Here is a 27,596-nt window from a genome sequence, read left to right on the forward strand (position 1 = left end):
TAAAGTGACAGTGGTTGCATCCCAGTTTAATGGCAGATTCACTTTTGCAGGTGGATCACCAACATTTACATCATAACGTACATAAATGTCCCAAAAAAAAAAAAGAAAGAAAAAAAGAAAAACAGTTATTTTCCTTTTCAGCCAAAGAAAAAGTTGAATGTTGAGTGTGTAACAGTCCAAAGGTCCTCTTGGGATGTTTTAGTCCCATTTACAAAGACATCTGTAGTCATTGCAAAGAAAAGAAAATGTAATTACAACAATAATACTTAGATTTAAGTAAATACAAAGCTGGTAATAAATAGTAAAAGGAGCAAAGTGTGAACTGGCTTTTTTTGAGTTTCACATACAGACAAGTCAATGCAGGGATCTCCAAAATAATTTTAAGGACAACACAAAAAAATTATATCTAGAAGGAAAAAAAAAATAAAAAATCAGAAAATAAGAGGTTATAGTATTTTTTCCCTGCATGCTTGTATTTCTAAAAGGCGAATGAAGTTCAGTGCCGTTTATCCTTGGTCCCTATATAAGTGCATGAAACCTGAACCTGAAGGCATGTAAGAGTTTGCTCCTCTGACCTGCTGTAAGCCTCTATCCCTGCAGTTATGTATTTCTGGGGTTGGATTTAAGAGGGGCAACATGCACTCAATCACTTTATACAAACCATATATGCACCTTTTATCAAAACAGTACAGCAAATACAAAATTTATTGCATTTTATCGACAGCAGACAAAGAAGATGCACATTCTTTGCTAAAACTGTTGGAAATGTACTTGGAGAGCTAGTAAGAGGGCTGTGTTTTAAATGCAGTCTAAGATGTAGAAGGCTTGAGCGTTTTTCTTTTTTATCCTGTCAAAAAGTGGAAAACGACTCAAAGAATTAAATAAATCTGATTTTCAAAGACGTGTTGTCCTATGGAGCCTTTTCCCCAACATCAAAACAAAAACCATGGCATAACTGAAATGCATTTTCTCTCAGTGGCACTGAGCGTTGTCCCAAACACTGTTTTATAAACCAAAAACACTGGCTCTGAAGGTAGGTGGACTCACTTTTCAGTCAAACCATCCATAAATACTTTTCCCAAGTTTTTCAGATATTAGAGAGCTCTGATCATCAGCTCTATTAAAGGTGATGACAAAATTGTGTTTATTCACAGGCTGTCTGTGTGTGGTCGCTGCTGTTATCTCTGTTGCTCTCCAGACTGGGGGCTGTCCGCGCTGCTGTAAGGGGACAGAGAGGAAGCTACTGGCCCTGAAGCTTTTGCATCATCCCCTTCCTCCTTCTCAACCTCCATTTCCACCTCACCTTCTCCTCCCACATCTCCTCCTTCTGTTCTGAACACCTCCACTGATCCTCTCCCGTCCTCGCTTGACTCCTCAGACGGGGAGAGAGCCTCTTCCCCTCCTCTGCCCTCGATTGTGCAGACGCCTCCCTCACTGGGACTGGAGCTCTCCCTGTCATCCTCCCCAGCGGTAGGCTCTCTGGCCTGGCTGTGGTGCTTAACGTTGTAGCGCTGGTTCTGGAAGAACTTGATGATTGTGTGTTTGGGCAGGTCTAGCTGGGCTGACAGGGTGTGGATCGCTTCCTGGTCCGGGTAAAGTCCCACATCGCCAATGAAGCTCTGAAGGATTCCCAGGGCCTCCAGAGAAATCCTTGTCCGTGACCGGGCCTTCTTTGTTCCTCCACCTCCGAGGCCAGGGCTCACCCCGCGCTGAGGCCCATCTTCTGAGCTTTGCAGCGCTGGCGGGGGGATGGGCTGGGGTTCATCATGAATTGGGGATGGAGCCATTAGCGGTGGCAGGGGCTGCCTGTGGAGGGTCTGTTTAGAAAATAAAAAAGGTTGAGTCACAGCATTTAGAAGATTTGTGTCGCCTAATCTGCAATAGGCGAGAATAAAATAGAAAAAAAAAACAAAAAACAAGACAATGGATCCGTCTCACCTTATTTAACAGAAATGTTTGCCTTTTCTTGATTTTCCATATCAGTTCATTTAAAACTATGCCAAAAATATACATTTAAAAAGCCGATTCAAGGGCAGCTCACCTCGGTCTGAGGCAGCTTAACACAAAGTTGACACTGTATGAAGTTAATAAGTGGCCCTTGAGTCATGATTTCTTTAATTTACTGTTAAATGTTATCACTTAAACTTTTTAAAACTTCCTCAGTGTCCTGTACATATGAACAAATAAGACTCAAATCCTAACAAATTATATATGTTATGTGGAGTAACTGTTCTCAAAATAAAAGGCAACACCACGTACATGCTGTAAATACATTTAATGAAAATGTATTTAGATTTTGCCAGTAATTGATATGTAGCTTGCAAAGAAGAGTAAAAAAAGTATGTAATATACATTTGTTTTTGTCTTCTCGCTATACACAGTGAAATCAAGCTAAAAACAGGAACAAGATAAATTAACATATGTATGTGTGTTTTCATACATGAGTGAACTCAACAAGTGACACAGACTTCACAAAAACTGCCCGTTTGTCAGGTTTTTGCTAGCAGTTTTGCTGTAGATTTTAATAACTTTCAGTGTGTGAAAGTATCGCTGTTTTTATGAGGGTTTTTTTAAGACAGCTGCATCACATGTGCATTTCCTGCATTAGAAACTCAGTAGGATGTGACTGAAAGCAGTTAAAAAGGACATTTGATTATATTTTTGTTTTGCTTTGTGTCACTGAAGATGTTAGATGTGAAAGACAGGAGAAACATATTTCAGCACTTAAAACACTTTCATCATTCCCTTTAGACATGTTTCTTATATGTAAAGCTACAAATATACGGCCTTTTGATGATTTGTGTAGGGGGCATATTTGCTTTGCCATCCATGCTGAAAAAGGTTGCACATATTTGTCCATAAATAACTAAATCTCTTAAACTCTCAAGCTTTGAAACATCAAAATCTATTACACACTACGGTTTGCTCTGTCGCAGTCTATTTGAAGATTACTCATTCTGTGTTCTCACACTCCTCATCGCCACGGGAGTAAGCGAACTGTTCGGCTCATATTTCAGCTCGTGCCCCTCTGCAGACTCAAAGAAAATGTACTACAAGCGGAAGTGCGATCAACCGGCTTCCATCACCCGCCAACATGCACGCTAAACTCCCAAATTCATCACACAAACAAGCACGCTACTAGAGCTTATTAACAGGGTGGGGAGGCCTGCACACCCAAACACAGGAATCCAACACCATAAATCTGTGGTCCATCAAAATTAAAGGACCTAAATAAAGATAATGGCAATTCCTTTTTCTCTGCTTCAATAATTACAGGCTATGTTCTGAATAATATTGAGGTTAGGGCTAGACTGGAGAGCATTTTGGTTTTTGGGAGAGGGTGGGATGGAGGAGTGTTTAGCAGGAAATGTGTGGGCTGGTCATTTACCACTTCTATTTTCAATGACTTATGGGACACAAACATGACAAAGAGGAGGGCTGCTAAGAGGAGCAGGTGGTGGGATCAGACAGACGGAGGAGACAGAGGAAACTTTTTGACACAGCACAGCAAACGCTCATGCTGCTTTTCCCATTTTCTCACTCGTAAAAACACTTTGATTTGTGTCTTTTCTTACACATGGCTGCGCTGTGGTTGCGAGTGGCTGACTATTTTTAAATATCAGATTTTCACGCGTTTCTTTTGCTCCTCGGATTTTTAACCACATTTACCACTTCAGTGAAACACAAAACAAACTTTCCGATTCATCCTAGCGGTGCCAAACTCCGACCACTGACTGCATGTTTGTTACCTGCGGCTCTGAGATGTGCAGGACGGTGTGCAGCCTGTCGCTGTGCTGCTGTCTCGACTCTTCTTCATACACCTGATCTCGGTCGACTTGTGACAACGCCAGGAACCTCCTGATGGTACACAGGTTCTCCCACAATGTGCGGTTCTCAGGGCTTGGGCTCTCTTTCCATCTTAGCAGCTCACATAGCCAACCCTGAAGGAAGAAGAGAGGTTAGCTGTGTCTTTACTATCAAACAAATTAATGCAGCGCCCACTTGTTTGCAGGTGTAACTCAAAAGGAAAGCATTAAAACTACTCTAGCCTCGTGTACTGAGCATTTTCCAGACTGAGATCTGGAGGGTTTACCAAGGAATACAGGTGGTGGTGGACACCTGATTAAAGGGTGTTTACAGCAATTACAATGAAAGAAAAATAATTACTAACATGCTTCAGCAATTTGCAAAATCAATGGTGAAATAAATAAAGAATCTTTTAAATGTAACCACCTACACAAAAATGCTAAAAAGTAAGTGAACTACTTGAATTACAATGCAAATAAAACCCCAAACAAACTTTATATAGAGGAGCTTAGTTAAAGCTAGTTTACAACTTTCCAAAACTGAAGGCAGGTAGGTTTAATGATTTCCCTGTGAAGAAAATGCTCTGTTATGGCATGTAGGTGACTAATATGACATTTTAGGGCTACACACCAGGTGACTGTAACATTCGTTCTCATTTAGGAAGCAAAATGATTTCAGTCGCAAAGTGTCTGTACTTATATCCACCATACCTGAACCAAAGCTTAACGTATACATATCTACAAACCACTGTAGACACATATACACTGAATATATACTGCCAAGTCCTTATGTATATACAGTAAGCATCTATCCATCCCTTCTTTATCCCATAATTTATCGCAGCATGTTTGCGCTTTTTCATCATTGTACATATAAATATAAACGTACTATACAAGCTGCTTTTTCCCTATTGTTTGTTCTGTCACATACACTGAGACCCTGCATGTGCACATACTTGGTGAATAAAGCCGAGTCACTTTTTCTTCAATTTTACACATTTATTTATATTAATTTATACATGTGCGAACACGAGTGAATCAAAGTTTGTCCCAAAGAGTCGAAGGAAAAACCAGAAGGAAAGTCTGATATGAGTGGGGCCTGCAAATGAGTGCGCGCATGTGTGTGTGTGAAGATTGCATTATCTCTGCTAGGCTGACCCAGGATCTGCCACCAGCTGTTGTTTATACACAGCCTTCAGCCTGGAAATTAATGGTAATAATGTGATCATCCCTCCATCATCTTGTCTGTCTTCTCCTCCATCTTGCATCCTTCTGTTCGTCCTGTGTTCTCATCCTTTAGCGTTTCAGATTTAGTTTTTAAGCATCTCTCAGCGAGTCTCACACACCCAAACACACCAACTCGGTATTCATAATAAATGTAGTCTGTTGTCAGAAGATATTTAAACTGGTTTTAAAACCATAGCGTCCTCCCTCTCCCTCCCTCCTTCCCCGTCTCCCCCTTCAGAAGCAGACTATGCTTTGATCTCGCCCTCGATCGCCCGCATTGTTTATCTGAGGATGGAGTCATGATGGTATGCCACAAGTGGGTAATCAGATACCGCACACGCCCTCGCACAAACACACAGTCACACACGTCTACACTACACCCTCATCAGCTCCTTCAAACATTATCAACTCAGAAATTTTTACTCATGTTGAGACATTTTTATCTCAGGTTTGCACATGTAACCCTCTATGTACATGCAAGTTTAGGCAGCCCACGTACAGCCCACACCCGTTCAGGCTAAGTTCACAGCAGCGGGCTGTGATTACAGGTTCAGATTTGAGTATAATTCGGTTGTGAAAATCAAAGACTCAAAACAACAAAAACAAGGACTGACCTGACTTTTATTAGCAGCCACCTTAGCGAACAGAGCCTGGGAGACCTTCGCCCTCTTCATCTCCTGCTGGATCTCCTCATAGATCCCTGATGTGATGTTTACCAGCGAGTCCAGCTTTATCTGCAGCTCCGGGCCGGGCATGCTGCATTTTGTCTACACAAGACCAAGAAACACAATCTGATGTCAATGAAAAATAAAGATATGTTGTAGTGAGTGACATAAGCTAGACTATAAGAGTGTAAGATTTTTCAAGTTTTAGTTGAAAAGAAATCTGCTAGCGCTTTATTTCATGTGCAGAGCTCGTATTTAAATGTGTGCATGTACGGGGCGACCGTGGCTCAGGGGGTTGGGAATCGCATCTGTAACCGGAAGGTCGCCGGTTCGATCCCTGGGCTTTCTGTCCTGGTCATTGTGTCCTTGGGCAAGACACTTTACCCTACTTGTCTACTGGTGTTGGCCAGAGGGGCCGATGGCGCGATATGGCAGCCTCGCTTCTGTCAGTCTGCCCCAGGGCAGCTGTGGCTACAACTGTAGCTGCTTCCACCAGTGTGTGAATGTGAGAGTGAATGAATAGTGGTATTGTAAAGCGCTTTGGGTGCCTTGAAAAGCGCTATATAAATGCAATCCATTATTATTATTATTATTATTATGTACCTGTGCGTGTCTGTGTGTGTTGGCACTGGAGATGTGGTTGGTGGAGTGGTTGTGGTTAGTGTTGGTACTCCTCTCCCTCTCCTCCTGGTAGATCCGGTCCCGCTCGCTCTCAGGCAGGTTAAGGAAGTTTTGCATGGCTTTCAGGTTGACCAACAGAGACTGAGAGGCAGAGCGAGGATCCTCCTCCTTACGGAGGATTTCTGACAGCAAGCCCTGCAGACGCACACATTTAAATAGTCATTCTTAGATTCTATGGAATGAAGTCTTTTATTATCGTCTCCACATTTGCCTTAATTCCACGTTTACCTGTGTGCGGTTAAAGGCCACACGGGCAAACACGGCCTGGGAAACGCTGGCCCTCTTCAGCTCATTCCTGACCTGCTGGTAAATGTCGGAGGAGACTTCGGCCCCGGAGTTGAGGCTGGGCTCAGAAACAGCCCCGGAGATCTTGCAGCTCCGTGAGATAGGAGGATGGTTGAGGAACTGCTGGTTGACTCCCTGTGGGTGCTGGTGGGCAAGCAGGCGGCTAACAGCCAGCTGCTGGTTGATGAGGTGGGCCATCGCGAGCTGTTGACGTACAAGTTGAGGGGGGAGTTGGGGAGGCAGGAGCCCACTGTGGCCCAGGAGAGGTGGAGCCTGTGGACGAAGTGGAGGACTGGGGTGATTCTGTCCACTAGGGTGAGGCAGGCCGTGAGGCTGGGTTGAGGTCTGAGTGTCCCCGAGGCCACTCTTAAGGGAATGAACTCCGGACCCACCCAAATGGGTGGGAGAGGGCAAGAGAGAGGGAGGACGATGGCTGAGGATGCTCAGGTCCAAATCCCGCTCCACTACGTCAACACACATATACAATATTGTGTTAATATATCTGGATTGAACATCCTGGTGTGGGGTTAAAGGTTAATATTTCTTAGACTGCTGGTATTCAGTTTGAAGTTTCAGACAAATCTCACACAGAAAACATGCAAAAACTGAGACGCTTCTTATTAGCGAGCATCATATGCAATGTAAGTGTCAGAAGTATTTAATTTTCATTCCACTAAAAACACATTAGACGATGGGCGTACCTTTTATATCCGACTTCTCATGTGACGACCACATCTTTTCAATGTATTCACCTACAAAGAAAATGAAAGCGAGAGGACCAAGACTGTTAGCAGTTTCTTCTGCATACATGATTACCCACGTAGTTCAATGATGCTTTACTTATAAAAATGATCTACACTGCATCCAGTCCATTAACGGTTACTTCATGTTTCTCATCCCACTCTGACATCAGACAGTGTGAGCAAAAGTTAAATGGCTCAGGTTTTATCCAAGCCTCAGTAGTGACAGTAGAGGAGCTTGTGAGAGATCCTACAGGGATCCTTCCAGGAGTTCTTACAGCAGCGGTTCTCAAATTAGGTCATGGCACCCCCAGAGGTCCAGGACCCGGAGTCAAGAATACCACAAAACTTTGCTCCAAGTCACAAAACTGCACTGTATCATTTCAAAGTATGAATTCTAGTCTTCGGGGGACGATCTGATCACAACCTCGGCTGAAGTATGGTCTTATTTTCACTTACTGTCTCCATATTCACCAGATAAGATTATCAAATAAGTGAAGAATGTTTCCTCTGAACTCTTTTCTTTCTCTTCCCCTGGATTTTAACAGCCTCTCCACGTAAGTCTGCTTCTTGTTAGGCTTCCACTCCGGTTTGGCTGTGTGTCGCATTTTTGGTTATTAAGGGAATAAAAAGTTGCAGCAAGGTTTGGCAGGGCATCAGATTTTTACCTTGTGTGTGTGTAATAAGTATTATTCCTGTGTTTTGTTGGTGTGTGTTGGTGTGTGTGTGAGTTGGGGGGGGGGGGGGGGGGGGGGAGGTTACTGCTGTTTTCCATTAGGAGTTAAGAGCATTTAGTTTTGTCATGTGTATTAAGGGTGACATTAATGTGAACCATGTGTGACAGTTCCTTCCTACTGAGAGCTGTCACTGACAGACGTCTCATGCAGCAGATTAGACACACAGAGGCTGGCACACGTGCTCAGACACATACAGGGGGTGGACAGAAGAATGGAAAAGCTTCATTAGAAAGGATCACAAAACGAAGGCATTAAGGCAGGTGAGTCATATTAACTTGAGATGTGACTAGCAATAAGTGTCAGTTCCTTCTTTTTTTAAAAAAGTGTCTGACAGTTTTTACCTTTATGAGTTTTCAAAGCAGCAGAAAGCAAATAAAGTATAAACAGCCGAACAGCTGGTGGCTGAGGTTCAGGAGAGTTGTTCAAAAAACTGTAAAAGTTTTTAACAAGGCAGGAGGGGGACACTTAACCGGGAGGTTACCAAAAGCCACACACCTAGACTCAAAATATAATCACTACATTGCAGCAACACCTGGCAGTGAGGACCAGAACTGTACATACACACAAGGATCCGGCACTCAAAAAACCCATGTGTGGCCACATTTCTGCTCACTGCTGCGTAAAAAATATCATTTTAGTCACCAGCTTTCCTTTAAAAAAAACCAAACAAAAAGATTGCAGATGACCTCATTATCGTGTTCGTCATTTTTACTTGTTGTGGCAGGAAAAGCATGTGTGGAATCAACCCGGGAAAACAAACATCAGCTATTCTGATTTAACCTCTGGGGGAAACACCTTCATACTCACACCTAAAACCTGCTCTAATGTTAATGGTCAACAAAACTCTCCTGTTATTTGGGTTTCTATTAAATTCTATCGTATTTTATTAAATATATAGACTGTTACAATAACCAAAGCTCATATTAAAGATGGCTACATTTTCAAATAACGCAACCAATAAATGCAGAGATAGTTCCTATAAGGTACAGGTGTAGTTTCCACTTTTGAAACTATCCTTATTTATATTTTTATTAAAGATAATTAAGGATATTTTCAACTCTGAGAGTCGAGGAACGAAAACAGAATTAACCGTTAAAGTTTAAATGACATGAAACTATGTCTGTTTCAGTCCGTTAACAACATCATTAGTTACATTTCTTTGAGACAAAAGTGTTCACTGTGGAAAATTACCACCCAGAGATTTTCACATCGTACAAAGTGGTTCCCTGACAAACTGTTATAATATTGATCCTATAGCCAAAGACACACGTAATGAGCTTCTTTACCACGGAGCAGGAAAAACACTAAGGTGACCTTTTTAAAAATCACACCAGCCTTTATCTTGTCTTAAACGTTGCTCCACTTTAAAACAACAGCGTTAGTAAAACCAGGGGAATCATTTGGTAAATCATAAAGCCAATTTACAACCGTAATGTCATTATTCATTTTTAAAAAGAATAATTAGGGACAAATTCATTCCTGCTTCAAACTGTAGCATTTCAGCCAGGGCCTTAGAAAGCATTCAGTTGTCATAATCTAAGTGAAGTCACACAAGCTGCAGCTAATTAACTACATTGTGGTCCCATTAGACTTTGCATGCTGTTGTCTCTGACAGCCAACAAATATATGCAACACTGTTCCATAATCAGAAAAATACTGACGAGTCTCCCACTGAGCACCTTCACTTTAGCACTTTAGGGCAGGAATATCTGTGCCCAGCTTGAGGCTAGTTTGCAGATATAGCTTGCTTAACAATGAAAGAAAGAAAAAAAGGAAACTGACTGCCTTAATTACACTCAGTTACCTGATAATGTGAGTAAGGCTTCAGAGTTACCTTTGATGCGTTTGTATCTCTTGTACCAGCGCCCAAACTCCTGGCACTTGGAGGTGGAGACGTTGGCATAGTAGGAACTGTTGACGATTGCTGAGATCATACTCTGACACAGAGACAATTTGACAAAATACATTAGTCATTCATGGGGTTAGCCAAAATTTTTGAACCATTAAGCAACAGCTTTGTCTTTCAGACTGATTAAAAATCTCAAGTCTCCGCAAATGACCAACAACTGGCCACTTATACCGAGCAAGAGATGCAAAAACGCCAGCAAAAGCTCAACATGGGAAACGCTGAGGATTAAAAGTCACATGAGTCAAGCTGCAAATGCACACCACCCACACACTTCCCCTAATCACTAATTACATCATGACTAAGTCTTATGTATAAATCACAAGTCGAAATGACACACTCTCGACTCTAATGACTGCAGGGTGTGTGTGAGCAGGATAATTGAGGTGTGCGTGTTTGCATCCTTTCCCATGGGATGGTACCAATATTTGTGTGTGTGTGTGTGTGTGTGTGTGTGTGTGTGTGTGTGTGTGCGACTCAGATTACACATTGCACTAAGCGTGTGGTGAACTGATGATGAAACCATGTGCTTAGAGACAAATACATCTTGGCTATCAATAAGCGTGTGACAAAAAGGGCAAAAAAAAAAAAAGGCAAAAGAAGGAATTTAAACTTTGTCCTTGTGTTCAGTTCATCACAACACATCATAAAGAAAATCTGAATATCAAGCAACCTGCAGGAACATCTAAATATGTCCTGCATGTGCTGATTATAGCTCACATTTGTGGCTTATGGGTGCTAAAACCTGAAGTATAAAGCATTTATTATCTGGGACTTAGCAAACTAATTCTTTTGAATGTTCTGTTTACACCATCTAATGTGAGTAATATGCAGTGACTGAATGGATTACCTAAAAATCATAAAAACATTCAGCTTATTCAGAGAAAGAGCGACTCGAGTCTGATTTGGACCCATGACGCAGTGAAACTGCTGCTGAGCTTGAACTCTGCCTGGACAGAGTTATGAAGCAGTTACCTGGGAGAGAGGACACTCCTTTGCCAGAGCGCTCTGGTTGGTCTCTCTAAGCAGCTCTTTGAGGGCGTTTCTCACGGTGGCGTGGGTCCACTGGTCTGATGGCAGCTCCTCCAGCCGGGCAAAGCTACATGGAAATGACAAAACTTTTCTGTTCACTCTTTCAAGAGCAGTGCTGATTACAGAAAGAAACAAACAGGAATCTGATGTAATCCAAGCATTTAGAAGACAAGACTAGTTTTGACCCTTGTTTTCTGCAGTCACTGGTTGTAAGAGGCTTTCCTCTTGTATTTTGCCCATTCCAAAGTAATCTCTTGTATAAATTATACCTGCTGCACATATATGATGAATAACGTAATGCATTAAAATGTATATAGTGCATTCTAATGCTTAGAATATGATTCTATTCAAGTGTATTTATTCTGTAACTCTTAAAAGTCGCCACTATAATGAGTGGATAAGTAAAACTGTACTTTTGGGCTCCCAGTGAAACCGGAGCTGCTGGCCTGTGTGCACAGTGTATACATATGGTCATCTCCATATGTCCACCAAGCACACGCAGCAGATACACACACTGCAGTTCTGTTACTGCAAAGTGCCCCAAAACTCTGCAAAATGAAATTAGATGAACAAAATCAAGTCAGCTGGTGTGCCTGGTACTTATTTTGGATAGCTCAGTAGGTAGAGTGGTGGCCCCATGATCGGAAGGTCGGGGGTTCGATTCCCCTGAACAGCTACCCTGAGGTACCCCTGAGCAAGGTACCGTCCCTACACACTGCTCCCCGGGCGCCCAATGGCTGCCCACTGCTTCACTGAGTGAATGGGTTAAATGCAGAGAGCGATTTTCCCCACGGGGACCAATAAAGTACACTTTCTTCTTCTTCTTCTTTTGAGGGGATGCTTCACCATGGATGCAAAAAAAAAAAAAAAAAAAAAAAAAAGCTGGATTCCTATTTACAATCTGCAATACACAATGCTGACCTGTGCAGTAGGATCCGCAGTGTGACCATGTGGTAAACATCCAGCAGCATGTCCGCTACCGTGGCCTCCGGAGCATCTGTTAGGTAGTGGATGGGCATCGGCTTCCACCGGCCCACTTTAATGATCCCTGATGACACACACACAGACCAATCACTGTTTAAAAGTTACCATGTTAAACTGTTTTGTTCCCGTCAATATATTAAAAACAGCTCAATCTGTTTGTGCTTTTTGACCTGTTGGTTAAACTCGTGGTGAATCTTTGAGCATCATGATGATTTGAACATTCCCCTGGCCTTCATACGGCCGTGACTGGAAGTGCAAATCTAAACAGACCTAATCACATTAGGATCTTCTAAATCAAACACAGACCCTGTCTAGTCTTAGCCTGCCAGCCTCAGTTGTGTGTGTGTGTGTGTGTGTTGCATGAGGATGCTGGTGATAGGGGCAAAGAACAAAGTGTGTTCTCTTTGGCCTCCACAGTTGATTAATGAGAGGAGAAATGTAAAATCAGCTCAACATTAGGTCTGGAGCTGAGAATGGGCGCGCTGTTTTGATGTTCATGCTCCAAATAAACACTGTGAGGTCATTGCTCTCTTGTCTAACAGAATATCTTCTGATAACTGGCAGTTTTTACGTTTCCTAGATCTGCCACGTCTTTAAAACTATTGATACCTTCACATGTGGTCAACTACTCACTGAGATGCTACTTTAACCTTTTAAAACTCTCACTTGAAGTGAATAAAGCTTAAATTACTGCTGACAGGCAGATGTTTGGGCTTTATCCTTGTACCAATCTGCAGTCTTCCCTAGTTCCCAAACAATACCTCATATCAGTGTATCTGTCTACATGTCAGGCGCAGAGTAAGATTTTGCACTACATATTTTGGAAGAGGGCTCGACTTCCTCCACACAGACCCAAAAACAAATCTTTTTTTTGTTGTTAGAGCAAAAGGATGTTTATCAGAGATTTAGCTTAAATATTAAACACAATTTCCTGTCATCTTTTCATATGACTCTGCAAGCTCTAAAAGATGAGTACTGGATTCTTGATGGACGTCACGTCATACACTATTGAACATACCTGCATGCACACCAGTGCATTTCTCCCTGCATTTTTTCCGCACAGACACACATCACAGTACTGTATCCAACAAAATCACAACTTTATAGGTGGGATAAGATTACGAATACAGACATTTTTTGACAATGCAACAACAAGATAACACAAAAATGGTAACTAACTGAAGATGACTAACAGACTGATGACCAAAAAGCAGCACACATGTAATACAACAAAAGGCCGTTTTAGTCATTTTCATCTAATTATCAAGCAAGGAAAAGTTTTATGGAGAAAAAAAATAGACACCTAAAGGAGCTACGTGTTCCACAAGGAGCAATTTGGGAGATTCAGAGGTACCGTAAAATTTTATTTTAAGCATTTTAAAAATAAGTGGGTACCGACATAATCTATGTTAAGTGCAGTTTCCTTTTTAAAATAAAGTTTGGGTTGTTTAAAGGGATCCACTAGTGGTTTAAACACCTTAAAAATAGTCATTTTTCAGTTTGTAATATCAGTGAATGTTTCCAAAAACTTGACCTTAAGTTAAATTTAGTTGGACTATTTCTCAGCAGTGCACCTAAGCCCACGTTACAACCCGAGCCTTAACCATATATTCCAAATAAGAAATAGCTGCTTTTTAATTAGCCATAATGTGCAAGTTAATTAAAGAAAAAAAAGCCCTGTGCCATTCAGTGAAGAGTTTAAAAATACTCATCCAGTCAAAGTTATGCAAGATGCAATTCAATCGCAGAAGAGACTCTGTATAATTTTGGTCGTGACCACACTCGGGGGAAAAATGCATGACTCCAGCCAAAAATTATTTATTTGAAAAGAAAAGGCTTATTTCTCAGAACAAAACCTAGCTATTTGGGACAGGCGAGGGGGGTCGTAGGGCGTCGGCCACATGGTTAGAGTACCCTGTGTTTATGGGACACACCAGGAATTTCAAACTGCCCAGCTCTGTGAGAGTGAGTGCGTCTCTCTCTCTGTGTGTGAATGCAGTTGAACTGGATGCTGCTTGCTCTCCTGTTTTGATCTCTGAATTCTGGTGCTCGTCTGGGGTTTTCAGACATAGATTTATTGTTCAGTTTAACCGCCACGCAGCCAGGTGGGTGTAGTGAATCACTGAAAATACTTTCTTGGTAAATACCGCTCCTGTGACTGTCCCTGAGTTTTGCGACATCAGTACTCACTGTACCGATGTGGAAAACCCCCACTCAGTAATATTTCATTCAGCTGCTGCTGGATTAATTACTCAAATAACTAACAGGGCGGTAATAATGAGTAAGGCATGAGCCTTCCCATCAGCGTGTAATAACAGAGAAGTTTACAAACGCATGTTTCTCACATCTGAAGAGGCTTCAAGTTATTCAACATCCGATCATGTTTTTTAATTTGTATTTAAAAGATCTGGCATGACTACAGTTTGGCTTTGTTTTCACTGCTCTGCTGTCCGGGTGGCATTTAAGGGGAAGTTAAAGCCCTGAAGATGCTCACAGTAGATCCCCTCGTGTCTTGGATGTTCTTAGAGGAGCAGTAAGTCTTTCAGATTTAGAGGCATCAGTTTTATGTGGATAAACTTTACTGATTTTAAATTGTAAGTCAGGGCTGCAGTTTGCCTGCTATTCGTTGTCATGTCATCTGTGAGATTTCTTAAATATATATAGTGGCAAATTGCAAAAAACTGTCACCTAAAGGTGTTTTATATCGTAAGGTAATGACCCTACAATAATAGAAAACAATAATAGCAAACCCCAACAACCTATGAGCAAGTACTTGGAGACAGTGAGAAGGAAGAAGCCTCCAGCAGAACCAGGCTGAGGGAGCAGCAGCCATGTGCAGTGATTGGTTGTGGGTGAGAGGAGACAGACAGAACAAAATAACTATGGATTAAATTTAGCTCCCTAAACTGACAGGTTTAGGGAAAGCAGGTTAAAGCAAGTTTAGGGAGAAATGTCTAAAGACATTTAGAAAGGCATTTTATAAACCCAGGTATGACCTTAACCCTCTCAGGCTCAAATTAAACTTTTTGTTGCTAATGCACAACCAAGTCCTGCAGTGGTACTTCTGAGTAAAAAAAACTCATAAAGTATGTATGTGGGGTAATCAGGTTGTTAGTTTTTAACTGTTGCAAATCTGCAACGCCTGCCTTGAGAGGGTTAAATTTGAACACCTGTCTGCACCTCTGGATCACTTCTAGTGCAACTGCAACTTTTAGATTATTCCCGGGAAATGTCCCAGTCAGCTTGACTTTGAGGCTACGTCCACACGTACACGGGTATTTTTGAAAACGGAGATTTTCCGTTTTCGTTTTAAAAAATAATCCCGTCCACACGTAAACGCAGAAATGAAGGAAAACGCTGCTAGGAACATGCCAAAGCAACAGGTGGCGATATATTCCTGACCGTGTAGAAATGTTGGCCAATCAGAAGTCTAGAAGCCTCGGTGGGAAATCGTAAACAAAGATGGGGCATAGAAGTAGAACCGAGTCGTATGTGTGGAGGGACAGTAACTGTGTGTATATGTAAGCATTTAAACACTGCAGAGAGTAAAATTAACAGTAACAGTATTGTAGAAATTCATTTCACCGAAACAATAACGTGGCGCACAGTGTGACGTCAAAAAAGGCGCACACCTTTGACGCTGCGTTTTCTCCTTTTTTCTCGTCCACACGTAAATGCAAAAACGGAGTCTTCGAAAATATCCACCTTTTGCAGGCGTTTTTAGAAATCTCCGTTTTCAGTGACCGTAAACGCCGTTTACGTGTGGACAAAAGGTGCAAACGTATAGAAAAATCTGCGTTTTCAAAAATACCAACCAGTACCAGTACGTGTGGACGTTGCCTGAGATTGTGAATCAAGTTTTCTACTCCAACATCTTGAGGGATCCGAGGGTGAACATTTGGTACAAACCACCTGAACTGTGACACACGAGACTGTTTGCAGTACCCACCATATAATTTTTGGCTACACCAACATTATCTGTGCACACCACCTGTCCTGCTTTACAGATTTGGCTCTCAGTGACTTCATCCTTAATCCAACAAATGAAAATCTAGTTGACGAGTCACTGTTTCGAGGAGCTCCCGTACTCCTTGCAGACCAAGAAGCGGTCAGTATGGGACTTCCAGAGAAGACTAAAAATACTAGCAGTGTCAGGAGATGTGCCCAAATAGACAGGGCAATGAGCCAAATTTAAAAATCAGTTATGTTTCATTTTCAAGGACAGAGTTAAGTTTAAATGTCCTTCATAGTGAGTAACATCTGAATCATCTGAAAACCACATGAATTTACCTTTTCAGACCTACCCACACTCACTGCTTACCTCGTGCCTGCACAGCTGAGTTATGCGAGTATCCAAGAGCAACCAGTGCCGTCTCTACCAGCTGTGTGAACAGGACATCTTTACGAACCAACACAAACTCGGCGTGGCGGTCACTACGCCCCTCACAGTTGCCTGCCATTCCCATGTCTGCATGCTCCACCACACAGTAGACCGGGATCATCAAACCTGGCGCAACAAGACAGAGAGGGAGAAAGTTATAGCGCTAATGTGTAGCTCACCCACTTCCCAGGTCCTCGCATTTAACGGGAAATCGCAGGTCAGGCCTCACTAGCGTTTCACAGTGTTTCCCTCTACCCCACCTGTTAATGTGCTTTTATCTGAGGAGGGGAGAAGATTTCCATGATATGCATGACAAACAGAATATTACAAGATTCAGCACTTTACAGGTGAAAGGTAGAAAATAAATCTTTTCAGGATTTCCCATCCTGGGCCTTTCTGTTGCTGTGGGTCTAGCAGTTAAGGTGTGGGAGAGTTTACCCTTTCAGCAATTGCTCAAATGCTTGAGCACTCCCCTCTCCCACCCTCCCTCTTATCAATTAGGAGATATTCTTACTTTGTTAAATGGTGACAGAGAAAATGTCTTTTTTGCTGTAACACGATGTATCATTATAGTCAAGAAAACAACCGTTACTCGTCTTATAAAAGGTCTACAATTATTTGTATAATACGTAGATAACAAAAATAATACATTTTCAAACATGTTAAGTCCTCCCTGTTGGGCTAAGGATATGTGGACATATTTAAGATTTAATGCTACATTACTGACTGGAAATTCATCCCAGGGAGTAAAACAAACTTAATGTTATAAATTACTTTCTCCAGGGATTCCTCCAGAAGTTGAAGCTCACAGCCACAGTTCAACAAATTTGTCTGCTCAGTATTTAGTGCGTCAGCGCTGCTGCACTATAGCAGCTCGGTGGTCTCATTGTGTTACACTGGGCAGCTGCCAGTGTCAGTATAAGTCAGTGCAAGATTGTACAACTGTATTTGTGTTTGAACCACATATTAAAAGCCACAAGGGTTAAGACTTGTTTCCAGAACCGCTATTAAACTGCTGCATGTAGCGCTCAGGAGCGATGCCACGACTCTAGCGGTGAAAACGATTCCTATGCATCAGTCTGAACTTGTTATCGGATAAGTGCTTAGAGATCCTCAAAGCACAGAACCACTCACACCCATCCAGTCCACTCGTCTGTCCCACAGGAGCTGCTAATTAACAAGTCATCAATCCTTCTCCCCCAGTGTGCGGAGCAGTGACAGATCAGCCGGAGCCAAACCGCAGCAGCATCAGGCACGCTATCAGCCAATAACCAGACCGCTGAGTGGAAGGGTGGAGGGAGGTAACACAGCAGTGTGTGTGTGTTTGGGTGTGCGTGTATGTTCCGCTACAGTGTTTGTGTGATGATGCATGATGATGTTTTCAACTGCATGAGAGAATAATGGGCATCTATGACTGAGTGTTTTCTGTACCTTCTGCTCTGTAACACTATCCATGAGCCGACGTTGCACAAACTCTATAAAGCTCTTTACAATGTGTTTCTTTTCCTGCCAGCGGGAGAAACTTGGGTTCAGTCTCTTTCTCAAAGCCATGCCCGCGATTGTGATGTGATTAGCAGACAACCTGCTTTGCCACCAGAGCCATGGCTGTGTCTTTTAGCCATTATACCCAATCATTACAGCATACGAATGAACTAGAAAGTAGTATGCAGTGATAATTTTACTACATATATCCTCTTTGATTAAGGCTGGGACAGCCTCAGAACAAAGCAGTTTTTACACAGTATCAAGCCTGCTGGATGTTCATATGCTCAGTACACTGATGTGGAGCGGAAAACACGCCGTAGACAAGATATCGTAAAGATTTAGACTGACATACATTTTTAAACAACCTCCTGTCAAAGGCTTTCATGCCGAGCTCACCTTCAAAAATGGACTCATTCATTTGTCACCTGTCCAGTTGCATGAAGTAAAAAATAAATAAAAATAATTAAACATGTATGATCACTAACCAAGCAGCAATACCAAATATTCTGATTTGAGGTTAATAAAATTGATGTAAATACATTTATAATAATGAAATGAATAAAACTGGAAGTGAGCACTTAAGAGATTCTTTATCTTCCCTTTACACTGCTGAATTTAATTTAAGGATAAAAGTCATTTTAAATGAGGCAGTTGTGGCAGGACTGCTGGGTGTCTTTGTCTGACCGTTTAGACCAAGTTGGCTCAAGTGTAGCATTTTACTGTGTGTTTATGGCATAGAGAGAATTTGGGGAGACTGATAGAACTTCCTTAGAGAATGCAATACAGAGTTGGAGCCACTAAATGTTTATTAACTCCTTTCACTGTCTGTTGACAGCTTTAAACACTAAAATGACTTTTATTATAACAAACATGTACACCTTTATCGAGCCATCCTGTTAACAACGCACCTCCAAGTGGTCTCAGCGGTGTGCAGTTCTGTCGGGTTCGTGGGTTTGTTGGGCTGCCATTGACCTCCATACGGCTCAGCTTGCACTGAAGACCACCGCTGGAAGTGGGACTTTCCCCTTTCTCCCCCATCTCCTCTGGGCTGGCGCTGTCCTGACGGCTGGGGCTCTCCGCTTCCCCCCCTGCGTTTCCACGCTGCTCCATCCTCTTGCAAACTCCAGGAGGAACACACAGCATAGCCCGTGAAGCTGGAAACACACAAGAGCTTTGCTTTAGCACAATTTAATCTACAGCGATTAACAACTACAACATGAATTAGTCAGTAACAGCTCTACAGCAGTGAGGCCGAAATTAACAACCTAGAGATAAGAGACACATGGGTGGATTATGAAATACAACAAGTCTTTGTATGAACTCACCAGTCTGGAGTTAGGTTAAAAAAAAAATACAACAGAAGCTACTTTTGGCTGAACCCTTATTCACCAGCAGTCCCCACAGCAGGTAGTGCCACATGTTTGACTTTACTACACATCCTTCCTGACACAATCCCACAGGTATTTGTGCATCCTCCCAGGATCTAACCAGGGAGCTTTCATTTAGTAGGTGAATGCATAAACTACACCATGAGGAGGAAGAACCTCATCAAAAAACTGCAAATCACAGATCCTTGAAACAACGAGTCAGTAACAGTGATGTTACAGTAATTGTCCTCGACAGCTTCTCCTGAGAATTAGCCAAACTTTGCAGCCTTCAAAGAAAGTGGGCCAGCTTTCATTTTATTACACATTCAGGTGGTCCAGAGATCTACCATATGCAGAAATAGCTTGCACTGTCATCTTTTCCAGTGTTTTCTTCACGATGGAAAGAAAAACCCACAGCACTAAAATAAAAGAATCGTAAAAAACAAAAATAACACACGATATAGTTGATCTACAGCGTGCAGATCAACTATATCATCTTTCTTATTTTACCATTGTTGACAGTGTAGAGCCATTACAGACCGTTTCATCAACCACTCTGGCTTTGTTCCTTCCCTGCCCAGTCAATCCAGCTAACACATTTTTTTCTCTTATTTACACAGAAGTGAGGCAGGGACGACCACAACAGACTAAACACAGACCCGTTTATTATCCGCTGTTTAGGCTCACAGGAGTACACAACAGGTTATAATGAAAGACGTGAAGGTGCTTAAAGCACATATGAATACAGTGATAGTGCACACTGTATACTGTGGATGCAAATAAGCAGAACTGTACTTTATAAAAATAGTATGCTACGCAGTAGTAATTTTCAAATGCCTACATTTACTCTCTTCTTAACTTCAAATCGCTCGAGCCTCTTCTAAGCAACAACAAGAGCTTAAACTGCACACTGCTGCAGAACACATCACTATATGCTAATGAGGTCATCTTTTGCAATACTATACGAATGTGCTTGACTTTTATTCCCGTCTTTTCAGTCTGCGTCTAAAAAACATCAAGATATTAAATAAATATTAAAATAAAAAAGTCTGTTTTGCTTTCATTAATATGCTAAAATATGCAGCCGCTTTCTCCAATATACAGTCCGATTAGCTTATTTACCTGGAGTTCCTGTGGTGCGACTATGACGTTCCTGTCACTCTGCTACCGGAGAGGATAAAATTATAGCAAACAATATTCAAGATGAGATGCCCACTTTTGCTTCGAGCTAGACCCAGTATCAAATGTTATGCGCACGATTAAATAACACGGACAGCATGTGAGACAACATGACAGGGAAGGACACGATAGAGGAAACCAGGAGAGGACGGAGTACATCACAGCACACAGCATGAAATCACAAGACGTGACACTGTGCGACCTAAGGGGAGGTTACAATACTATATAGTGTTTTATAACTCTGAGTGACAAGACGAGGTGAAGTTAACACAACAAAGGAAGTAACTGCTGTCGCACTTTACACATTTTTGTACAGATTTAAAAGAATTTGCATGTTTACCTTTGAGGGTGAACTGTTACGTTTGAACCAGGTGACCCGTTTCTACTACTTTTGATAAGCAAGTTAGATGAGTTTAACAACCGCAAGACATCAATGGGCTATCAATATACTCATGTACAACTTAGACTAAACGACAATTAACACACTTCCTGGCAATCACTTCAATAGACGGCACTGCAACTGGTCACATGAGATCATATCATAAGAAAGAAAGAAAGCGAAGAAGGCCCAAAGCAACACGATGATGTGACTGAAAGCACTTAAACTGCAAATCCGTCCTCATGGGTTCCTAATCTTGCACAAAGCATTCAAACAATTATTGCTGAGGCTCATTAAAAAAAAAAGTGTGTACACTCTAGATTTATGGCACATGGTAACAAACAACTGATTGTTAACAAAGAAGAATGAGAAACATCCTGTTTACACATATTTCTGTATACTATAAAAAGGTTTATCTGCACTGTTGTGCTGTCAGAAACAACAGTCCTCTTATATTTACATTTGCTGAAGCTTCATGAGTAATAAGCTGAGAACCTGAATCCAACTTACGCCGTTAAATAGACTCGGCGCTGCTCAATTGTGCTCACAGCTTTGTATTTTTCCTCACGCTGTGTGGTTTTCAGTGGTATGGCCGTAAAGTCGGCAGTGACACGCGAGTCTGCGCCAAATGTGACACATTATTATAATAAAACTCACATGCAAAATTAATAGCTGCCATTAAAAGAGTTTGGCCAACACAAACGAGGAAAAAATAAATAAAAGAATCACAACGTATGGAGCACAATGAGGCCCCTCCACACTGGACCAGGAAACAGAAGAGAAAGTCCTGAATGTTTCAACGGTCCTGTAAACGGATTCCTCGTCTTTGCATTTGCTGAACTTCACTTGGGCAGGCGTCCTAGATCTATTAACATCAGCATCTCATTTCTATTGTCTGATGCCTTCTAAGGCTTCAAGTAGTACAACTATGTCTCTCTGTTCACATCATGTGAAATGACACATGCAAGTGTTCCTCGAGTGTTTCGACATCAAAAACGGCTAAACTTTCAGCTCTCACACGGGACAGTTTAAGCTTGGTTTTCTCCTGCCTTTTGATTTGATTCGATGTAAATAAAAAAGAAATACTCTGGTTTTGTTTAATATACATCCTCTCACAGCATGTTAACACTCAGCTGTCTGGTTCAGCTCCATCAAAAGTTTATACGTGCTCGCATGTCTGCAAGCAGAAGCTGCAAACACTGAGCGCAATCAGTTATTCTGGTTCATGCTTGGAGTCTGCCTGTGTAGCTGGTATATTGTAATGTAGTTATTGTAGCGTAGTATCTGCACATTTGAGCTGAAGGTCACGCTGTCACACACACTCACAGACAGTATAACACTGCCGTCAATGTGACAACACTGGAATACATTTTACATACAGTTATTCACACACTCACTAAAACACACAACACTACAGGATCTAGTAGGAGCTTGCACAAATGACCCCAGTGCAAGACCAAGCAGAAGCACCCTCCTCACACCTGGTCCTGGAAAGGCTCAGCTATGCTTGAGACACTCAGTGTTGAACTCAGGTTCTCATCGTGAACCCTGTGGAGAAAACCCAGACCGTGCTCTTTGCACCCGTGCTCTTTAGTGAGAATAGTCAAATGTCAGTCTAATAAACACAAAATAAAACCCTCACGCCTTAACTTCTCCGAACCAATTCTTCACAATCTTTATTTTTCCAGTACATCCAGTGTTACTCTACATTAGACCTTTTTTTTTTAATGAATTCTGATTGTATTGCATGTAAACTTAAAACAACAAAGTGCTCTCTCTCCCTCTCAATTTGAGTTTGGTCTGCTTTTAATAAGCACATTTTTTTAATATTTGGGGTAATGGATTATAATCAGCCCCTTTCCCTCGTTCACATTTTCTCCACTAACCAGAGCAGCATTTAAGACATTAATGAGGAGACATAAAATGTGGGAAGAAAAAAGTAAATGGCTTTGAGGTTTGAAAAAAAATGTAATGTGGACATGGAGGCATCACGGCGAAGCACACAGGATGTGAAAGGAATCAGTTTAGATTTAAACACAATTTTTAAGACTTTTTTGAATAATGTTTTGGTTTGCTATGCTTTTAAAACACTGCTATCTGATCAGCGCTGGCAGGAAGTAAAGAAATATTCTTTATATGCTGAAAACTATGCTCTCACTGTTTATTAACTTACCAAAAAAGCATTTTTCAAACTAGTAACTTGATACGACGCCACCATTTGACCCTACGTCATCCTGCTCTGCTACATGTGCTGCCACACAGCGCTCACAGTACTGTGAATTGTGTGAACACATTCTGCTGTATATGAGAAACCAGAAGCTCATAGTGATAAACATCGGCCATTCTAGTCATCAAACACAGTTACTGCAATGAATTCAATTATAAAGTGTCAGAAAATAGAATAAAAAGATACCTAACATTTATTTTCCCTGCAGATTTATTTTCTCTTGATGAACCCTTTACTTCAGCTCGCATTGTGACCCATAGACCATAGTTTATGCATTCGGGTTATGACTGGACTAATTTTTTCCTTCTATATTTTACACGTGTCAGAGTGTAAAATCGAGCAGTTCATCCAAAGAAAGCAAACCCCTTAACCTACCATGTATCCATATTGGATATAAGACCCTTGGAAAAATTGGCTCCATTGAACGTGAGGCAAAAAAGGAGGGGGACAGTTCCTAAATTCTTCATCGAATGCATATGTAAAAACAACTCTGGCCTCATGCTGTAATACCTGTTTGATTTTAAATGCAATGTGCCGGGATACAGATGTGTGTGGGTGCACGCCATGTGGCGAGGCCCAGCAATTTATTCAGTAAAGAATTGCTGTCAGTTGTTTAAAGATTCCTGGTGCAGGCCCAAAAAGACTCTTATTTTGAAGGTAAACTTTGATTATGGCCTATAAGTTTATAAGAAAAGCTCCATTTTAAATTTTACACCACATCAGTGTGGCTGAGAGGCCTTTATTGACTTAATCGATCACTTCTCTACATAAAGAATACGGCATATTCCAGCCCCACTGTGACTACACATTCTTGAGCTCGCTGTATGATTATGCTGAACCACGTGAATATATTTTAAAGACAGGCACCAACTAGAGTCTCACATATTTCAGAGCTGTAACTGAAGCAGCATTTTACTACTCTGATGTTTTAAATTCATATCAAAAACAGAGGGGGTAAGATGTAGTTAGCTTTTGTACACTGCTTTTTGGAGTAAAGTGTCTTTTACTCACTCATACACACATTAAAACTACTTCAAGCAACACAGTCGGTGGGAGTACAGCTCAGAGACCACACACTCTCAGCACGCACTCTTTACTAGCGCACATGGAGGCCAAATGTACAGTCACACTCAGTAGCCTTCGACCGACAAATCATGTAGAAACACACGGAAAACCTCCAGCAGACTCTAATTTAGGGAGTGTGCGTAAAAGCAGAGCTTAAAGGGCCTTTAACTGCTTTTTAATGAATTAAACTGTGAATTCTAAGAGTAGGGGTACTGGATTGAAACCTGATGGCCCAGGAGATTAAAACCAAGCTGAGTTGTATTTAGCTGAAATGATTGGGGTCTGGTGACACCTAAATGTTTGTGGCGAGGGTCTTAACGACCTCAAGATGCTTTCGGGATCTATATTCTAAATATGTAGACAGACAAGAGTTAAAATCTGCATTTCCAATAATCTCATCATGTAAACACACCGCTTCAATCAGAAGATGAACTCTTGACCAGAGTAGTGTAATAATGCTATAGATTCATATAATTCATTGCAAGCACATTTAATACCTATAGCATGTGAGCCGTACAGGACGACAACTTGTGATTGTCCCACCAAGATAAACTAAACTATGAGGATTATGCAACTATGGTTAATAGTTATTAGCAGCAAAACCACATTAAAAAGAAAGTTTACATCTCACCAGGAGCCTCTAACATGGCTCAAACATATAGTTTCCAATCGCTGCTTGCTCACTTAGAGAATAAGGAACAGATCATACTAAGGGATGTTGTTCTTGGAGAAAAAAAAAGAGATGAGAAGCTTTTTTAGAAAACCACACAGTGACTCTGTTCTGTAGAGGGGAAATGCTGGTCTGGAAGCTCTCAGTATTTGTATGTATCCCACTTAAATAAAAACCTCCTTTAAGTGGAAAATCATTTTCCCGTTAACACAAACTCCCTATTTAAAAACAACAACAACAACAAAAACAACAACAAAAAACTTTTACTTTGCCTTTCTTCCTGTACAGTGACATTTTCACACTGAGGGCATTTTAGCCAATTATTTTTTAAAGTCCACTATCTAACACTTATACTAGCGAATACATATTATTATTAAATACTTTATAACACATTTCGTTCCCCACACGCCTTATTATTGCCATACTTAATATGACATATTTGCCTCTAAAAGCCTCCTGTCAGCTACTGTAGCTTGTTATAGCAGAACCCCTCCTCTCTTCTCTCAAAATCTCCTAAATAACAGCTATTTATGAATAATTATTAATAAATTTGCAGTATTTTAAATACTGGCTAACTCATCATTAATTCGGCATACATATCCACATTATTACTTACTCTACTGTCGTCTGAAGTTACAACTTACACCCAGAGGAACAGCAGCAGCTATTAGCAGCTCTGAAAAGAAGAAGAAAAAAGCAGGTTTTTCTCTGGCCCTGTTGTGGCAGGAGGGCAAACACAGCTGCAGCTAATAAAATTAGGCTAATAATGGCTCCGTTTGATTCAGGTGTGCTAAATGAACCACTACTGACAATATACGCCAGTGAACACCGACAGAAACGGCGCTATTGTTAACGCTCAGCGGCACAGTGAATCAAACGGTGCTGGAGTTATTAATTTTATTAGCTGCAGCTGTGTTTAACCAAAGGCGCCTACGTGAAAGAGGTCAGCTAAACAAAAGGATATTAAAATAATTGACGGCTTGCCAAAGTGAAGAGAGGAATATTCGGTTTTTAGAGAAAAAGCATGTTCATTTAAGTTTTTGTTTTTAATTCAAGAGAGGGCATCTTTTGCCTGTTGGCAAAGGCCTCCGGCTAATACACGTGTTAATTAAGTGGGGCTTTAATTAAGCTAACCCTTTGCATTGACAGTGAGGGAGTGTTTGTGGTGTGGTTTATTAGTTTTTACCATTTTAAAATAATATGGAGGTCATAAAAGAAATATTTTATACCAAGAATAGGCCACTTTGTTTAAATGAATCAATGTTCATTTCTTTCCAGCTTAGAAATCACTGACAGTCACCCATCATCTGTATTTAATAGTGGTGGGAAAATGCAAAGCTGCTTCAAACTTCAAAGCACAGAAAACTGAAGGAAGAATAATTAGAAGTTAGTGGTCCCAAAACTATTCAAAAAGGAAGGATGTGTCCAGCTTACAGAGGGATAGATAGAGGGTTTGGAGGTGAACTTCCTTCACACAAGTGTTTAGCAGTTATTATGGCACCATAAAAATAAACGAGTGTTATAAATAAACGGTTTAAAAAATAGTAAAACGCATCATAGACATGTATTTAATATGCAAAGCAAATGTGCCAAAGAGAAGGGGTGGTATTGATACATGATAAGAGAAACAACAATTTTCCAATGTGAGCCTAAAATACAGGATCAAAAACTAAAGCTGGTAAATAACTACATTAGGCTTAAAACTGTACTTTAAGTCTTCAGAATATTCCCCAAGTTAAAACCAATTAATATCTCCTTGTAACATGATTGTGAGGGATGTTAGTGTTTACTTTATTGTAATAACAATTGACAGTTTAAAGATAAACTACCATGACTTCTGTCAGCCTGGCACCTGCTTACTTACATATAAATATGTGAGTTTGGTGCTATATTGTCCTCAAGCATGAGTCAAAACTGCCATAAAACTTCAGTCTGTAAGCTCTTTGGGTTTAATATGTCATTAATAATTTGTAACAACTGCTTAACTTTTGGTAACATCTAAAAGCATCATTTCAACTTCTACCCATTTAAGCTTGCCAAAGTTTTATGTCTGCTTACTCGAATATGAATAACTCACTTTTCAAGAAGTCACTGTGTGCGCTTGGGAATAAACTCCATCCATTGGTGAAAACAAGTGAATCCAGCCTGAGAGAATAGGAATTTTCCACCGCTTTCCCTTCCTGGCGACAAATGGCACGACAGTGGACCGAGCAAGGAGATCTAAAGACAAGGAGTGATGAGGACAGACTGCTGCTGGCGGGCTGAGTAAAGAGCAGTAAAATGACACATGCAAAGAGAGTGAGAGAGAGGGGAGAGTGCAGGAGGCAGGGAGGGAAAGAAAGGGGAGGGAGGAAGGTCTGGGAGGGAAACTCAGAGACAGAATGACATTAAATCAGAAAGAAAATACAGTAGTCACATTTATTACTGCCCCCAGATCACAGTTTTAGCCTCAATTAATGTAAAGCAAATACAAGTGCAAAGAAATGGACAAAGCTGTGCAGGTAAAATAAGCCACTTCTTTGTTCTCGAAAGCTGCAAACTAAAATGAATAATGTGATCATGTTAGTCATTAATTCATAATCCAGATGTGGCGATAGCAGAGAACAGGAGGACGGGGAGGAAAAAGTGGAAACAGGATGATGGCAGAAAAAGGTGATTAATGTCAGAAGTTCATCTTGGAAGCAATGTCAGAAATCGTGCAGCTCATAAATAGAAGTAGATGCGATGGAGATAGAGATCTATAAATGAAAGACACAGAGATGATTCCTTCATATATGATA

At 41.1% G+C, this 27,596-nt stretch overlaps 1 protein-coding gene across 3 annotated transcripts; it reads right to left on the reverse strand.

Moving 5' to 3' along the window:
• On the reverse strand, window positions 1-27,079 carry LOC113015991 (DNA-binding protein SATB2-like). Of its 3 annotated transcripts, XM_080297483.1 has the most exons (13): window positions 26,894-27,079; window positions 25,433-25,492; window positions 18,838-19,083; window positions 16,385-16,570; window positions 12,001-12,127; window positions 11,023-11,146; window positions 9,976-10,078; window positions 7,366-7,416; window positions 6,608-7,128; window positions 6,302-6,514; window positions 5,648-5,800; window positions 3,750-3,941; window positions 1-1,817 (listed from the first exon to the last, which is right to left on the reverse strand). In XM_080297483.1, the coding sequence occupies exons 3-13, from the start codon at window positions 19,070-19,072 to the stop codon at window positions 1,179-1,181; spliced, it is 2,544 nt and encodes an 847-aa protein (XP_080153609.1). In that variant the 5' UTR covers window positions 19,073-19,083; window positions 25,433-25,492; window positions 26,894-27,079; the 3' UTR covers window positions 1-1,178. The 3 variants fall into 3 exon arrangements, with proteins under 3 accessions (XP_080153609.1, XP_026014208.2, XP_026014207.2); XM_026158423.2 differs by lacking the exon at window positions 25,433-25,492; XM_026158422.2 differs by lacking the exon at window positions 26,894-27,079 and having other exon boundaries at window positions 25,433-25,662.
• Window positions 27,080-27,596: the final 517 nt, after the last annotated feature.

The sequence above is a fragment of the Astatotilapia calliptera genome, chromosome 23, assembly GCF_964374335.1.
Source record: "Astatotilapia calliptera chromosome 23, fAstCal68.1, whole genome shotgun sequence".
In the NCBI taxonomy this organism is placed as follows: domain Eukaryota; kingdom Metazoa; phylum Chordata; class Actinopteri; order Cichliformes; family Cichlidae; genus Astatotilapia; species Astatotilapia calliptera.

Bases quoted from the DNA above. Each gene is read 5' to 3' on its own strand.
- LOC113015991 (XM_026158423.2), bottom strand. From the start codon at position 19,072: ATGCTGTGTGTTCCTCCTGGAGTTTGCAAGAGGATGGAGCAGCGTGGA. The intron at 11,147-12,000 runs GTCAGCATTGTG...ATTTCCATGTAG, and splicing joins CTGCGGATCCTACTGCACAG to CTTTGCCCGGCTGGAGGAGC. The intron at 7,417-9,975 runs GTAACTCTGAAG...TTTTCTTTGTAG, and splicing joins GAGATACAAACGCATCAAAG to GTGAATACATTGAAAAGATG.